The sequence below is a fragment of the Capsicum annuum genome, chromosome 12 (assembly GCF_002878395.1).
Source record: "Capsicum annuum cultivar UCD-10X-F1 chromosome 12, UCD10Xv1.1, whole genome shotgun sequence".
In the NCBI taxonomy this organism is placed as follows: Eukaryota; Viridiplantae; Streptophyta; class Magnoliopsida; order Solanales; family Solanaceae; genus Capsicum; species Capsicum annuum.
The window spans coordinates 43,957,311-43,974,128 of record NC_061122.1 but is presented as its reverse complement, the minus strand read 5'-3'; the positions used below and the strand labels follow the sequence as shown (position 1 = coordinate 43,974,128).

The 16,818-nt window shown below is 37.1% G+C and overlaps 1 protein-coding gene and 1 non-coding gene across 17 annotated transcripts in view; both read right to left on the bottom strand.

The window, feature by feature from the left end:
- Positions 1-16,045, bottom strand: part of LOC107851631 — a 30,836-nt gene extending 14,791 nt beyond the window's left edge. For 8 of the 16 annotated variants that reach the window (XR_007048345.1, XR_007048349.1, XM_047401023.1 and 5 more), the window contains exons 1-2: positions 15,748-16,045; positions 15,298-15,389 (exon numbers count right to left, since the gene is read on the bottom strand). Coding sequence is in view for 6 of the 16 variants with exons in the window: in XM_047401023.1 (XP_047256979.1) it covers positions 15,298-15,389; positions 15,748-15,847 (192 nt within the window). In the remaining 10 variants the exon portion in view is untranslated. Of the gene's footprint in view, positions 1-11,817; positions 12,217-15,297; positions 15,390-15,747 lie in introns of those variants that run through there. The other 8 variants (XR_007048344.1, XR_007048343.1, XR_001669105.2 and 5 more) reach the window with 5 other exon arrangements.
- On the bottom strand, positions 5,209-5,291 carry TRNAY-GUA. The gene has a single exon. It is a non-coding gene; the product is annotated as a tRNA-Tyr (tRNA).
- Positions 16,046-16,818: the final 773 nt, after the last annotated feature.

The window sequence follows — 16,818 nt, the reverse complement described above, 5'->3', positions numbered from 1 at the left end:
ACTCTAAGAATAAACCAAAATATCATCTATAAAGACGATAATGAAAAAATTCAAGTAGGGTTTAAATATCCCATTCATCAAACTCATAAAAGCAGTTTGGGCATTAGTCAGCCCAAAACACATCACAAGAAACTCGTAGTGCTATAACAGGTTCAAAAAACAGTCTTAGGAATATCGGCAGGTAGAATCTTAAGCTGATGATACTCGGATCTCAAATCAATCCTAGAAGATACGGATGTACCCTGCAACTGGTCAAATGAATCATCGATATAGGGCAAAGGTGCTTATTATGGAATGTAACTTTGTTCAACTGTCTATAGTCAATACACATACGAAGACTGCCATACTTCTTCTTCACAAACAAGATAGAAGCACCCCATGGTGAGGCAGCCAGACGGATAAAACCCTTACTCAACAAATCTTGCAACTAAGACTTTAGCTCTCTCAACTCAGCCTAAGACATCCAATAGGAAAGAGTAGAAATAAGACGAGTATCTGACTCTAGATCAATACAGAAATTAATGTCACAACCTGGTGGCATACCAGGCAAATCTTCAGGAAAAAAACTCTTGGAACTCACACACCACATAAACTGACTCAATAGGTGGGACCTCTACCGAAGTGTCCCAAAGATATGATAGGAAGGCCAAACAACCTCTCCTAATTAACCTCTTTTCACACAGAAAGGAAATAAGTTTCAATAAAGTAGAACTTTAATCACCCTCCTACTCAAGTCTCTCCATTCCCAACATAGCCACAGTCACTATCTTAGCATGACTGTCTAGTATAGCATAATACATAGACAACCAACTCATACCCAAAATTATATAAAAATCTACCATGTCTAGAATCATAAAATCTGCCCAAGTTTGATACCCTATAAACATAACAGAACAAAAAGAATGAATCTTATCAACAATAACAGAATCACCTACAGGCGTAGACACATGAATAGGAAAGTCAAGTAGATCACACACCTTGTCCAAACCCACAACAAAATTGACAGATACATATGAGAAAGTAGAGCTGGGATCAAATAACATAGTAGCCACCCGGTCACAGACAAGAATAGTACTTGTAATAACAATGTACAATGTCTCTACCTTAGGCCTTCCTGAAAAAACATAGAAATGGGCCCCACCACCTTCTTAACAAATCAACTGGGGACCTGCATTCAAACCCTTCCCAAAGAGACAAATTCTCTCCCTTTTAGTTTTCAGCAAGTGAGATGCATATCGAGAAAATGAATGAAATTTGTCCTCATAAACTACAACTAACATGTTCCCCTGCTTAAGATTAGCAAACTCGTCACTTTTTCTATCTCTCAAAGTACGATACACTTACTTTGCTAGAAAAACTGAGTAAAACAAAGTCCAATTTAAGGGAGGCAAACCTGCATCCCTACACTCTACATAAGCTCTCTACCACATCTTAGCATCCCTTTAAAACTAGACGATAACCAGTTATAGACCATACCTCTCAACCATGAAATCCCTTATTTATGGCTTATGAATTACGAACATTATTCCTATGATCAAGAAGTGTCATGTGTGTCAATTTTCTTCCATCGAGTCCTGGGGGTACTTGTACCTAAAAAATATAGTTGTGTGCCTAGAGTCATGTCATGCTTTCATGATACTCTCAGCCAAGCCATGTTTCATAGAATTCAGTCAGTCATATGACTCACGAAATCTCAGAAATCTCATGAACTCAGTACTCAGTAAGATCAGTAATCTCATGAACTCAGTGAATTATCAGATATCAATAGTATTTCATCAGTCAACGGAATTCAATAAACTCAGTCCATGTACAGTTAGTCAATCATGTTCATTCTCTTCAGAGGAGTAGAAATTAGCACCGAGTGAACCCAAGGATAGGAACACACATTGTCAGATGAGGGTGTGATTCTTAGCAATCATCCTTGTGTTCCAGAACTATGTAGTCAGCATAGGTTGAGACATCAACATTGTCAGATGAGGGTTTATGAGGTAGATAAGCACTGTCAGATGAGGGGTCCACCATTTTCTTTTGGGGACACTGTCAGATAAGGGTTATCCACAGTTTTTCCTTACCAGTGGCGTGGTATTGACACCCTTCCAATCAGGGCACAGATTTGACCCCAACTTAGCTATTATAGCGCATTTGGGGTATGTTGGTTAAATAACTATTCCCACAATTTCAGTATCATTCTCAGTAAAAGAACTCAGATAGTTCTTTAGATTTCAGGAGTGTCAAATACAATCAACTCAGTTACAATACGGAATTTAAATAGTTCCATCAGATTCAGGACTATCAGACATAGTCACTCATGTTATCAGTTATATCAGTTATCAGAACTCATTATCAGTCATGCTAGATATCAATAAATTTATATCATCAGTATATAGATTCAGTTATCATGTTTCTCGCGATCTCAGTTACTATGTATTTATGCGTGTACTCTCACATTCATATTAGCCAGTCAGTTATTATCATCCATGCATGTAAACCCCATGTATTCAGCCTACGTCATACATATACTCAGTACATTCTTTGGTACTGATGCATTTGCGCTATGGTGCTTTATTTTTATGTTAGAGCATAGGTTCAGAGACTCGACTCCCAGATCAGCAGCAGCAGTAGCTTTTCAGTGTTCAGAGTTTTAGCAGTGAGTCCTCATTCTCTGAGGAGTTGATTTTATTTTATCATTTTAGTTTAGTTATCAATTGACGGAGTTAGTTGGGAACATGTCCCATCAACTCCTTATCTAGAGTATTCAGATAGTTAGAGGCTTTCAGACGACTATAGTATTTTCATGTTTCAGACTTCAGTATTTCAGTTTTATTTTGGTATTGTGATACCACTTTATTCAAACATTATTATTATTTAGTTATGTTCAGTATTGAACCTTATGGTCCTTCAGTGCATGTTTCCGCATTTTCATGTCATATTATACAGTGTACAGGTACAGATATCAATCATGGGTTAGCTTGTGGTCCTTCGGGGTCATGAGCACCGTGTAGCATTCTAGTTCAGATAATCGGGGCATTACAAACTTGGTATCAGAGTCAGGTTCAATAGAGTCCTAGGAAGTCTGAAACCCGTATCTAGTAGAGTCTTATACATGGGTGTGTTGGGCTCCATATTTATGTGCAAGAGGCTATGAAATGTTTTAGGAACAGTTTCCCTTCTTTCAGTATTCATGTTGTGCCTATGAGCATAATCACAAGTTAAACTCTCAGTCTAATTCGTTTCTCCTCTCCATTTCAGAACATGTCTCCAAAGAGAAGAAACTAGCCAGCTCCTCCGCTCGAAGATCCTTTGGGCGATCATGTTTCTCATGCGGAATTTGAAATCGCATTTACCACTCTTTCTCAGTCAGTAGCTGCCCATAATGAGCAGTCAATATTTATTCTGGCCAACCCAGTGGCCAACTCAACCGTAGCTAGGATTCGGGACTTCACACGAATAAATCCTCCAACATTCCTCAGGTCTAAGGTAGATAAAGACCCTTAAGAAATCATTGATTAGGTCCAAAAGGTGACAGATATCATGAAAGTGACTACTGTTGAGAGTGCTAAGTTAGTCGTATACCAGTTGCAAGACGTGGCTCATACTTGGTACAAGCAGTGGAACTCTAAAACTGTAGATAATGCAGGTCCTATAGAGTGGGAGGAGTTTGTCATGGCTTTCTTAGACAGATTCTTTCCCCAAGAGCTGAGGGAGCTGAAGGTTTTAGAGTTTATCAACCTCAGGCAAGGAAATATGGCGGTGAAAGAGTATTCTATCAGGTTTACTCAATTAGCCAGATATGCCCCTCATATGGTTGCAGACAATAGAGGTAAGATGAGCAAGTTTTCTTTAGGGGTAAATGATAGTGTGGTTAATGAGTGCAGATCTGCCATGCTAAATAACAACATAACTTTAGCTCGACTCATGCCTCACGCTCAGTAGATAGAGGAGAAAAACTTTAAGAAGAGGGAAAAGTAGAATAAGAAAGCTAGGATAGGTAGCTTCAATTTTAGACAGCCTAAATCAGAAGGAGGAAACCGTTCCCAGTTTCATCTAAAGTCATAAGTTCCATCTCCTTCTATAGCCAGTGCTCCAGTTCCTAAGTTCAGAGAGGGTAACAAAGATAGAGCGCCAGGCTCTAAGTCTCAGGGCAGCGTCAGCAATGCCCGAACTAATCCCCTATGTCAGACTTGTGGTAAGAACCACAAGGGTACTTGTAGAGCTGGTAGCGATGTTGGTTTTAGTTGTGGCAAGCCAGGCCACAGAGTTAGATATTGTCCCCAGTTGAGTTATCAGGGTCAGCAGAACCGTTCCATAACTCAGTCCGGTCGCTCAAACTAGAAAGGTGCCACTTCCCGTACTACTAGTGGACAACGCCCAAATCATCTCTATGCTCTTCAGACCCGATAGGATCAGGAAAATTCTCCTGATGTCGTTACGAGTATTTTACAGATCTTTTATGTTCATGTTTATGCTTTGCTAAATTCAGGTACATCTTTATCTTTTGTTACTCCTTATATAGCAGGCGGTTTCAGAGTCAGCCTCGAAATTCTAGTAGAGCCTTTTTTAGTTTCTACCCTAGTGGGTAAAACCATCATAGCTGGTGGGTATACAGGAACTGCCCGATTATGAGCAGATTTAGTCGAGTTAGAGATGACTAATTTTTATGTCATTCTCGATATGGATTGGATTCATTCCTGCTATGCCACAGTAGACTACAGAAATAGAGTAGTTCAGTTTCAGTTTATGAATAAACCCATCCTAGAGTAGAAGGGTAGCGTATCTGCGTTCAGAGGTCAGCTTGTTTCCTACCTTCGGGCAAGGAAAATGATATCTAAGGGATGTGTTTACCATCTCGTTCATGTTAAGGACTCTGGTATTGAATCTTCTATTCTTGAATCAATCCCAGTTGTTAATGAATATTCAAATGTCTTTCTCGAAGATCTTCCAGGCCTTCCTCCCAAAAGGGAAATAGACTTCGACATCGACCTCATCCCAGATACTCAGCCTATCTCTATTCCGCCATACAGAATGGTGCGTTGGGATTGGATATTGATGGGAAATCTATAGATCGTAGTAGTTTGCCAACCTCTCTAACTAACATACGATACAATTTCACTTCACGGCACAGCCAAAAAAAGAAAGAGCTTCGCTCGATTGGCCTTCCTACACTGACGAATGCCTCTTTTCTCTTCTCTGAAGTCTACAACAAACAAGTGGGAGAGGCAGGATTCGAACCTACGTAGAAAAACTTCAACAGATTTACAATCTGCCGCTTTTGACCACTCGGCCACTCTCCCCTTCCCGGGCCGAGGCCCCCCTCAATGGGTTCTAATTCTAAGAAGGGGGGCGGCGAACTCCAGGAATTGAAAGAACAGTTGAAGGATCTCTTAGACAAGGGATTCATCAGACCCAACATTTCCTCGTGGAGCGCACCAATCTTATTCGTGCGCAATAAAGACGGTTCTCTCAGGATGTGCATAGATTACCATCAACTCAATAAAGTCGCGGTCAAGAACAAGTATTCTCTTCCCAAAATCGATGACTTATTTGACCAACTTTAGGGTGCCAGTTATTTCTCTAAGATAGACCTCAGATCCGGCTACCATCAGCTCAAAGTTAGAAAATATGATATTTCGAAGACAGTTTTTCGTACTTGGTATGGTCACTTCAAATTTGTAGTCATGTCTTTTGGTTTTACCAATGCCCCAGCGCTTTTATTGACTTGATGAACCATGTGTTCAAGTAGTACTTGGACATGTTCGTGATAGTTTTTATAGATGATATCCTAGTTTACTCCCGCAGTAACCAAGACCATTCAGATCATCTCAGAATTGTCCTCCAGACTCTCAGATATCATCAGTTATTCACCAAATTCAGTAAGAGTGAATTTTGGCTAAGGTCAGTAGCATTCCTTGGCCATATTATTTCTAATGATGGTATTAGAGTAGATCCTTAGAAGACTGAAGCGGTAAGAAACTGGCCACGCCCTGTCTCTCCATCAAATATCAGGAGTTTCTTAGACTTGGCTGGCTATTACAAATGGTTTGTTGAGGGATTTTATTCTATTGCATCCCTTATATCTAGATTGACTCAGAAGAAGGTCAAGTTTCAGTGGTCAGATTCTTGTGAGAAGAGTTTTCAGGAGTTGAAGACTCAACTTACCTCAACTCCAGTTTTAGCGCTTCCAAATGGTTCAGATGGGTTCATAATATATTGTGATGCATCCAGAGTGGGTTTAGGTTGTGTCCTCATGCAGCATGGTAAGGCCATAGCATACCCTCCAGATAGTTAAAGCCTCATGAGAAGAATTATCCTACTCATGATCTTGAATTAGCAGCCGTAGTATTTGCCTTGAAAAATTGGAGTCATTATCTCTACGGAGTTCATATAGATGTCTTCATAGATCATAAGAGTCTCCAGTATGTCCTTTCTCAGAAAGATCTCAATCTTCGTCAGAGAAGGTGGTTAGAGCTCTTGAAAAATTATGACATGAGTGTCATTTATCATCCAAGCAAGGCCAACGTTGTGGCCGACGCTCTCAGTAGACTTTCAATGGGTAGTGTTTCTCATGTGGAGGACAGTAAGAAAAAGTTAGCTCAAGAAGTTCATCAGCTTTCCAGACTAGGCATTCGCTTAGTCGATTCTGCAGAGTGTGTGTATGTGCTCAGAGTAGTTCAGAATTATCTCTAGTTTTCAAGGTGAAAGAAAAGCAAGACAGGGATCCTAGCCTTGTCAAGCTAAAAGAGCCAGTCAGAGATCAAAAAGTAGAGGTTTTCTCCCAAGGGGGAGATGGTGCTCTTCATTGCCAGAATCGTCTGTGTGTTCCAGGTGTAGATGACTTGAGGCAGCGAATTCTTGCAGAAGCGCATAGTGCACGATACTCTATTCATCCATGGGCCACAAAGATGTATCACAACTTGCGGGAGATCTATTGGTGGAGTGGGATGAAAAAAGATATTACAGAGTTTGTGGCTAAGTGCTCTACATGTCAGCAGGTTAAAATAGAGCATCAGAAGCCCAGTGGTTCCATGCAGGAGTTCACCATTCCTACTTGGAAGTGGGAAGAAGTGAACATGGATTTCATGATGGATTGCCTTGAAATCGTCATCAGCATGATTCAGTTTGGGTCATAGTAGACCGAATGACCAAGTACGCTCATTTCTTTCTAGTTCATACCTCTTATTCAGATGAGGATTATGCCAAACTCTACATCAGAGAGTTGGTAAAATTACACGGTGTTTCATAGTCTATCATCTCAGACAGAGGTACCCAGTTCACCTCTCACTTCTAGAAAGCATTCCAAAAGGGTCTTGGTACCCAAGTTCATCTCAGTACAGCCTTTCACCCTCAGACAGATGGTCAAGCATAAAGGACCATTCAGACCCTTGAAGATATGCTATGGGCATGTACAATTGATTTCAAGGGCAGTTGGGATGACCAATTGTTTTTGATTGAGTTTGCATACAAATATAGCTATCATTCCAGTATTCAGATGGCTCCATTTAAAGCTCTTTATGGTAGGAGATGTAGATCTCCAATTGGTTGGTTCAAAGTTAGTGAGGCCTCAGTCATAGGGCCTAACTTAGTGTTTGATACCTTAGAGAAAGTCCAGTTGATCAGAGAAAAACTCCGGGCTGCTCAAAGCCGATAGAAGTGTTATGCAGATGTTCGTAGGAAAGATCTCGAGTTTGAGATCAGTGATTATGTCTATCTCAAGATATCTTCCATAAAGGGAGTGAAGAGGTTCGGCAAGAAGGGAAAACTCAGTCCCTGATATGTCGGTCCCTTCAAGATTCTCAGTCGCTTCGACAAGGTAGCTTATGAGCTCAAATTTCCTTCAGATCGAGACTCAGTTCATCAAGTCTTTCATGTCTCTTTGCTCAAGAAGTGCATAGGTGACCCATCAGTCGTAGTCCCTATTCAGAGCATTGATGTTCAGAACAGTCTCTCCTATGATGAAATTCCGATCAAAATTCTAGACTATTAGACTAGACTGAGGAACAAAGAAGTCCCTCTAGTCAAGGTTCTTTAGTAAAATCAGTTCGTTGTGGGAGCTACTTGGGAAGCAGAAGCAGATATGCGTACCAAGTACCCTCACCTCTTCTCTGCCAATCCAGATCAAGCTCAAGGTAACAGTTCTCCTTAAGCTTATTCAGCTTCACGTTCAGTATTCAATACAACTTGGTATTCAGTTTCATGCTCATGTTTCATCACAAATTTGGTATCAAGCACCATTGCATATTCAGTCATGCATACATGTATCAGTCCAGTATATAATTTGGATTAGATATGCATTCTTATTGCGAGAACTTCAGTTATCAGAAACCTCAGTCATGCATCCATGAATCAGTTATACATGCATCAGATATGCGTGTTCAGTATGATATATTCAGTTTATTAGTCATGTCAGTCATGAGATTATGTTTTAGTCATTCATGTCCAGGTTATGTTCAGCTTGTTGTTTCCCCTTTTAGTTAGTCTCATTACAGGATGAATGTTCTCAAGGGGAAGATATTGTAAGACCCCGCAAAAATGTTGCGTTAATATTCAGCTCGTTTGGCTCTTTGAAGCTCAATATAAGGTCCAACACTTAGAAAATTTTAGCTAAGTGTTTAACACTTAGTCTCATTTTAGACCTCTGAACATCGGAGATTTATTTGGCCACCTTCCCGACCTCTGCGATGGGGCAAAGTCATAGTACATCTTGGATGAGTTTTAGAATTTTTGGAGTAGCGTAAGGGCATGTTTGGGTGCCCAAACCAGTAGCTCAAGGCGATAAGCCCGCGTCGCCCCAGCTAGAGCACTGCTCTAAGCAAGGCGTCACCCTGGCTAGAGCGGGGGACTAGATGCGCATCGCCCTGCAACTCCGGTGGGAGCTTAGTTTTTCAGCATTCCATCTCCGTATTTTTAAGGGCATTTTAGTCCTTTTCAACCTATATATAAACCCCAAAACACGTTATTAAAGCTCATAAACACCAAAATATACTTGTTTTCATCAAATTCTCTCAAGAACAAGAGCAAGGGTTTCAATTTGAAGACCCAAATTCAAGAGCTTTCACCATTAACTTTCACGGATATTCCAATTAAGGTATGTGTAGTGTTCATCCACGGATTCCTTTCATCCGTGGAGTTCAAGAACCAAGTTTTAAATAACAAATTATGACTTTTATGTGTTGTGTAATTGTATTCATGTTGATGGTTGTTGTTGGTGAATCAAGATGATATCTTAATGTGTTTCTATGAAGTATGTGAGCATGTTAGTTGAAACCCATGAGTTTTGGGGTGGTTTAAGATGATTAAATTGATGATTTCACCTATGCCATCGAGTGTGCATCTAAGGTGTTTGATAAAATGCCTAGAATGATAAAATCATGTTCCTTATGACTCAATAGTACTTAAATGACAAGTCTATGCTACCCCTCATGATTCAACACAAATTCCATGCTATTGTTGTGTATTGATTGTTGTTTTATGCAATGTTGATGATATTGAAATCATGCAAGTATGTACATGTTATATGCATTCCCTTCCATGATCAAGAATATGATAACCATGTGAAGCATGAAATCCCTTATTTATGGCCTTATGAATTATGAACTCTATTCCTATGATTAAGAAGTGTCATGTGTGTCAGTTTCCTTCCATCGAGTCCTAAGGGTACTTGTACCCAAAAAATATAGTTGTGTGCCTAGAGCCATGTCATGCTCTCACGATACTCTCAGTCAAGCAATGTTCCATAGAATTCAGTCAGTCATGTGATTTAGAAAATCTCAGAAATCTCATGAACTCAGTACTCAGTACTTAGTAAGATCAGTAATCTCATGAACTCAACCAATTATCAGATATCAATAGTATTCCATCAGTCAACAGAATTGAGTAAACTCAGTCCATGTACAGTCAGTCAATCATGTTAATTATCTTCAGATGGGAGTAGAAATTAGCACCAAGTGAACCCAAGGATAGGAACACACACTGTCAGATAAAGGTGTGATTCTTAGCAGTCATCCTTGTGTTCCAGAACTATGTAACCAGCATAGGTTGAGACATCGACACTGTCAGATGAGGGTTGATGAGGTGGATAAACACTGTCAAATAAGGGCCACACCGTTCTCTTTTGGGGAAACTGTCAGATGAGGGCTACCCACAATTTGTCCTTACCAGTGGTGCGGTATTGACACCCTTTCAATCAGGGCACAGATTGGACCCCAGCTCAGTTATTATAGCGAATTTGGGGCATGTCGGTTAAATAATTATTCCCATAGTTTCAGTATCAGTTTCAGTAAAAGAACTCAGATAGTTCTTTAGATTTTAGGACTATCAGATACAGTCAACTCAGTTACAATACAAAACTCAGATAGTTCCATCAGATTCAGGACTGTCAGACACAGTCACTCATGTTATCAGTTATATCACTTATCAGAACTCATTATCAGTCATGCTAGATATCAGTAAATTTATGTCATCAGTATATAGATTCAGTTATCATGTTTCTCACGATCTCAGTTACTGTGTATTCATGTGTGCACTCTCATGTTCATATTAGTCAGTCATTTATTATCATTCATGCATGTAAACCCTGAGTATTCAGCCTACCTCACACATATACTCAATACATTCTTTTGTACTGACGCATTTGCACTGTGGTACTTTCTTTTCATGTTATACCATAGGTTCAGAGACACGACTCCCAGATCAGTAGCAGCAGTAGCTTCCAGTGTTCAAAGTTTTAGCAGTGAGTCCTCATTCTCCGAGGACGTGATTTTATTTTATCATTTCAGTTTAGTTATCAGTTGACGGAGTTAGTTGGGGACATGTCCCGTCAACTCCTTATCTAGAGTATTCAGACAGTTAGAGGCTTTCAAACGACTACAGTATTTTCATATTTCAGACTTCAGTATTTCAGTTTTATTTTGGTACTGTGATACCACTTTATTCAGACGTTATTATTATTCAGTTATGTTTAGTATTGAATCTTATGGTCTTTCAATGCATGTTTTTGCTTTTTCATGTCATATTATACAGTGTACAGGTACAGATATCAGGCATGGGTTAGATTGTAGTCCTTAGAGGTCATGAGCACCGTGTAGCATTCCAGTTCAGATAATCAGGGCGTTACACATGCACACAATATAAATCAAATAACAAGTAGATAGGCATTGTCACATAAGAAATATTCAATGAATCAATAATAAACAACAACAGGTCAAACAAAGCTTACAAACAAGCCACATAACCATCAAGAGTATCAACCATACTGTAAACATCCACAGAATCAACATAAATATGTACACATATACTATGGGACTTATTTTTGCCCAAATAGTCATGACCTGCAGGGAACAATATATGTTCATGTACCATACCGGTGTGGTCCGATCCACCATATATATATCCATACCAGCATGGTACCCTGATCCAACTTATACATATCCATACTGTTGTGGTGCCCGATCCACCATATACATATCAATACTGATATGGTACCCGATCCAACATATACAGATCCGTACCGGCGTGTTACCCCATCAAACATATACATATCCGTACCGACATGGTACCCAACCCAACATATACATATCTGTACCGGCGTGGCACTGATCTAACATATACATATCCATATGGGCGTGGTTCCCAATCCACCATATATATATCTGTACTGGTGTGTTACCCAATCCACCATATACATATTTGTATCGTTGTAGTACCCGATCCAACATATACATATCCCTATCAGCATGGTACCCAATCCAACATATACATATTCGTACCGGCGTGGTACCCGATCCAATATATACATATCCGTACCAGTGTGGTATCTGGTCCAACATATACATATCTGTACCGACGTGGTACCCGATTCAATATATACAAATTCGTACCAGCGTGGTATCCGATCCACCATAAACAAGTCATTTCAATATCAAATTTACACTGACTCACAGCATACAACCCGATGTATCACATTTACAAGTACACTTAAAGTCATAAGATAATTCTATCAAGTAAATTTTTAATAATCATTTATACATGCATCAACAATCCAAACATCTACAATTTCAAGCATGTCTGAATACCAATCAACAAGTATCCAATTTAGGAGCATACACACAATTAAGTCGAATCTAAACTCTAATTAAACTATAACCTACCTCAATCAAAGAATTCAAATGTCACTAATCCACAAGTGTCTTGCCCTTCCTCACAAATTCAGGACATCCAAATCTGTTCAAATATATAATTTACATAAGATTATGAATCTAATAACACTCATTTATAAATTCAATACTCCTAAAATCCTTAATTTCTCTATGACTCCAATCAAAAGAAGTGTACGAAAAGAAGAAAACTAAAGTGCAGATCTTCGAATTCCATATAAACCCACTCTCATGATTATAATTAGTGCCAATGATTGGCAATCATTACTTAAATATATTAATATATAAAACCTTTCCACTAACTAACATAATAGAAAGAAAAGTCACTAATTTAACTATTTCAATTTCAATTTTAAGCACTGTGCACCAATCATTCACTATCTGACATTCTTTCACCCCCTACGCCTAACATCTCCTTAATTCTAAATTTGTATTGTTAGGATATCTAACCTGAAGTATGCGGTGCCTCCTCTTCAATTGCAGCTTGGAACGATTAAGAACTGCTCACGTACTCGTTAAATTTTATGACTTTATTGCTATTGTATATGATAAACCTTATCGATTTAAAATTTATTCTTATACATACGTGTCAACAAATAAGAACATGTTAACTTGACCCATTACCTCAATTAAAATAATACCTAAAATACCCAACAGGCCCTAGAATTTTCTTTGGAACCTCGAGTAAATAATTCAAATATATATATATATATATATATATATATATATATATATTGATTAAAAAGTACTTTCCAAACATATTGAAAACATTAAAATACTAATTTGAGGTCGTCTTGGCCAAAGGTTAACAGCGATCAAGCATAATTTTATTAAAATTAAATAATTCAACTAATGACTTCAATTACTTCCAACACTTCAAGAATTGGTTCTACTCATCTCGTAAGTCATAACCCACGTACACAAACTACGGAGAGTGCTAAAATAGTGAAGATGAAAAAATTTCACAAACGATCGGGAGGGTCATTAACATGAGATAGTGGCAAGACTCCACCCACATGTTTTAATTTCTATATCCTGGTGCACTGGAAAACACTTAATCAACACTTGTTCAACGTATAACTAAATAAGGTAGTCCTAAGCTATGTTGCTTAGACTCTACAAAAATGACAGTCTAAGAGATGACAGAGTGCTAAATAGAATCGATAGAGTTTTGGTCAACAATGAGTAGAAAACAGTAATGCAAGCAGCAGTGGTGAATTTTATGCCCAGGTGACTCTTTGAACATTGCCCAATAATATTACTCTGGAACTATACAAAAAGACTAGAAACTAAATACAATGTGTGGGTGACACCATATAACAAGTATGAGAAATTGGCAGGAGGATTATATACTGATCAAAGCCACGGGAATGATACATTAGCCATACCGAGCCTCGGGTAATGCAACAGTTAATTGATTAAGAATTATTTAAGCTGAGGGTCTATCGAAAATAATTTCTCTATCTATCCAAGGTAAGGGTAATGTCTACTCATAATTCAAGTAACTAAATCATAATTCAAGTCAGTACACTTAAATATTTTCAAGTCACTAATTCACTTCTCAAGTGACTATCCTTAACTAAATTCAAAACACAGGTTCACCTTTCAAGTAACTAAATCCATTTTCAAGTAACTAATTCATAATTCAAGTCAATAAACTTAAACATTTTCAAGTCACTAATTCACTTCTCAAGTGACTACACTTAACTAAATTCAAAGCACAAGTTCACCTTTCAAGTAACTAATTCATAATTTAAGTCAATACACTTAAACATTTTCAAGTCATTAATTCATTTCTCAAATCACTACACTTCACTAAATTCAAAACACAAGTTCACCTTTCAAGTAACTAAATTCAAAACAAAATAACTAATTCATAATTTAAGTCAATACACTTAAACATTTTTAAGTCACTAATTCACTTATCAAGTTACTACACTTAACTAAATTCAAAACACAAGTTCTCTTTTCAAGTAACTAAATTCAAAACTAAGTAACTAATTCTTAATTCAAGTTAATTCACTTAAACATTTTCAAATCACTAATTCACTTCTCAAGTGACTACACTTAACTAATTTTCAAGTGACTACACTTAACCATTTTCAACTCTCTAATTCAAATTTCAAGTGACTACACTTAACTATTTTTAAGTCATGAATTCACATTTCAAGTGACAACACTAAACCAATTTCAAGACATGAATTCAGATTTTCAAGTGACAACACTTAACTAATTTCAAAACACAAGTTCACCATTCAAGTAATTACACTAAACCATTTTCAAGTCAATTAATTCACTTCTCAAGTGACTACATTTGATCATTTTGAAGTAACTAATTAACATTTCAAAACACTACACTTAACCATTTTGAAGTAACTAATTCATATTTCAAAGCATTATTCTTAATAATTTTCAAGTAACTAGTTTACATTTAAGATTTCAAAACACTACACTTGATTATTTTCAAGTCACTAATTAACATTTTAAGTGACTACGCTTAACCATTTTCAACTCTCTAATTCACATTTTAAGTGACTACACTTAACCATTTTTAAGTCATGAATTCACATTTCAAGTGACAACACTAAACCAATTTCAGAACATGTATTCACATTTTCAAGTGACAACAATAATTTCAAAACACAAGTACACCTTTCAAGTAACTACACTAAACCATTGTCAAGTAACTTAATTCACTTCTTAAGTGACTACACTTGATCATTTTGAAGTAACTAATTAACATTTCAAATACTACACTTAACCATTTCGAAGTGACTAATTCACATTTCAAAACATTATTCTTAATCATTTTCAAGTAACTAGTTTACATTTACAGTGCTCAGACTTAACTAAATTCAAAACGCAAGTTCACATTCTCAAATAACTACACATAATCATTTTTAAAACATAAGTTCACATTTTAAAATAAATATACTTAATCATTTTCAAGTAACTAATTCATTTATAGTATAAGTCAAAAAATTCAACAAGTTTAATAAAACAAATAAGTAGAGTTATCGCATATTCCTCTCACACCATATAATCATCCCAAAACCTATGGCCTTCAAAGCCCTCTTAAACAAGCAATCCCGCCTTAAAACTACATTTAAAGACTTCATTATAAGAAAATAGAGAGAAATCATCTTACCTTTGCTTGGCCTAAGTTGAAGAGAAAGAGACAAGTGGTCACCAAAAATAGCAAAGGAACCCTTTTCCCAAATTCGGATTCAATCAAAAAATCTGCAGCATTGGAAAAATGTAAAAACTTAAAAGCACTGAAACATACCAAATTTGCAAACAATTCAAATGAATCTTATTCCATTCATGGCTAAAGCAGCATGTAGTATTTCTTTAGGATTGTTCAACACAAAGCATCTACAATACGAATATTTTCTCAAATGAAGAGTGAAACCTTTCAAAATCTATTGAACATAATTGCTAATATATTCTGATTTCCTACTTTTCATGGAGAATTTGTATGTCTTTTGCAAACACCAGTAGTTTTTCTCTCAACATAGAGTAATTTGGGAACTAAACAGTACAAAAGAAATAGCATTGTCAAGTAAAGTTGACCCACGGTTAAGACAATTTCTCATACCAAGCGAATATAATGAAGAGAAGTACCGCCGCAAGCCGCCAATGTTTTGGCATGGCTGAGTAACGAGCCACCAAAGTTGAGGAGAAGTACTGCTTTCCATCGCTGAGTCACCGCAAGCCGCCGGACCTTCTTAGAAAGATAGATGTCTCCGCAAGCCGCAAGTCGCTGAGTGACCGCAAGTCACTAAGTTGTCGGAGTCAGTGAGATTTCATGTGAGAGCTATGGTCGCAGAGTGGGAATGAGATGCTCGGTTATTTCTCACCAAGTGTAAAATCATATATTGTAGGGAAAAGAGGCAATTAGGATGGGTTGGGTCGGGTCTTTATCGAGTATTACAAAAATTTTGAGGAAATCAATTATAAGTGGTTGATTTATTTTTAAAATAAATTACCAATTGAAAAACAACCACTTATGGTTGATTTTTATTAAAAAAATAAAATACTAATAAACTATATAATATTTATAATAACATCTAAATATTTTAATACAATCTATATATAAATCAGATTATTAGTTATGTTATCATCGCATTAACACGAGTAGTATATTTCCTCAATCGTACAATAATATCAATGCATTTCGTAAATTAGGATGAATTTTGGTTTATTAACTTTTAAATACGATATTATATACCTCGTAATACAGCGTGTTAATCAGATAAATTATCCGTGGATTAGTTTATGTTACTACAACTCCAACAATATACCCTTGTCTACATTGAAACAAGTAGTATATTTTCTCAATAGTATGATATCAACGTATTATTCAAAATATTTTGATTTATAGGTTTAGTTATCTTACTTTTGATTACTACGTACGTCACTACACGAGATAAACGTATATATGCATATATTTGATTGGCTATCAGCTTCCAAATACGTACTAAATACATCACATACACAATTTTATTACCCCATAATAATACAACGTATTTCACATAAACTCAGATGAATTATCGGTTAGTTTATCTTATATTGTTATACCTTCAACAGTAGTATACTATTACCTCGATCAATCGTATGATATCAGCTTATTCAATATATAGCTAGATACATTTAGTTAGCTTTAATT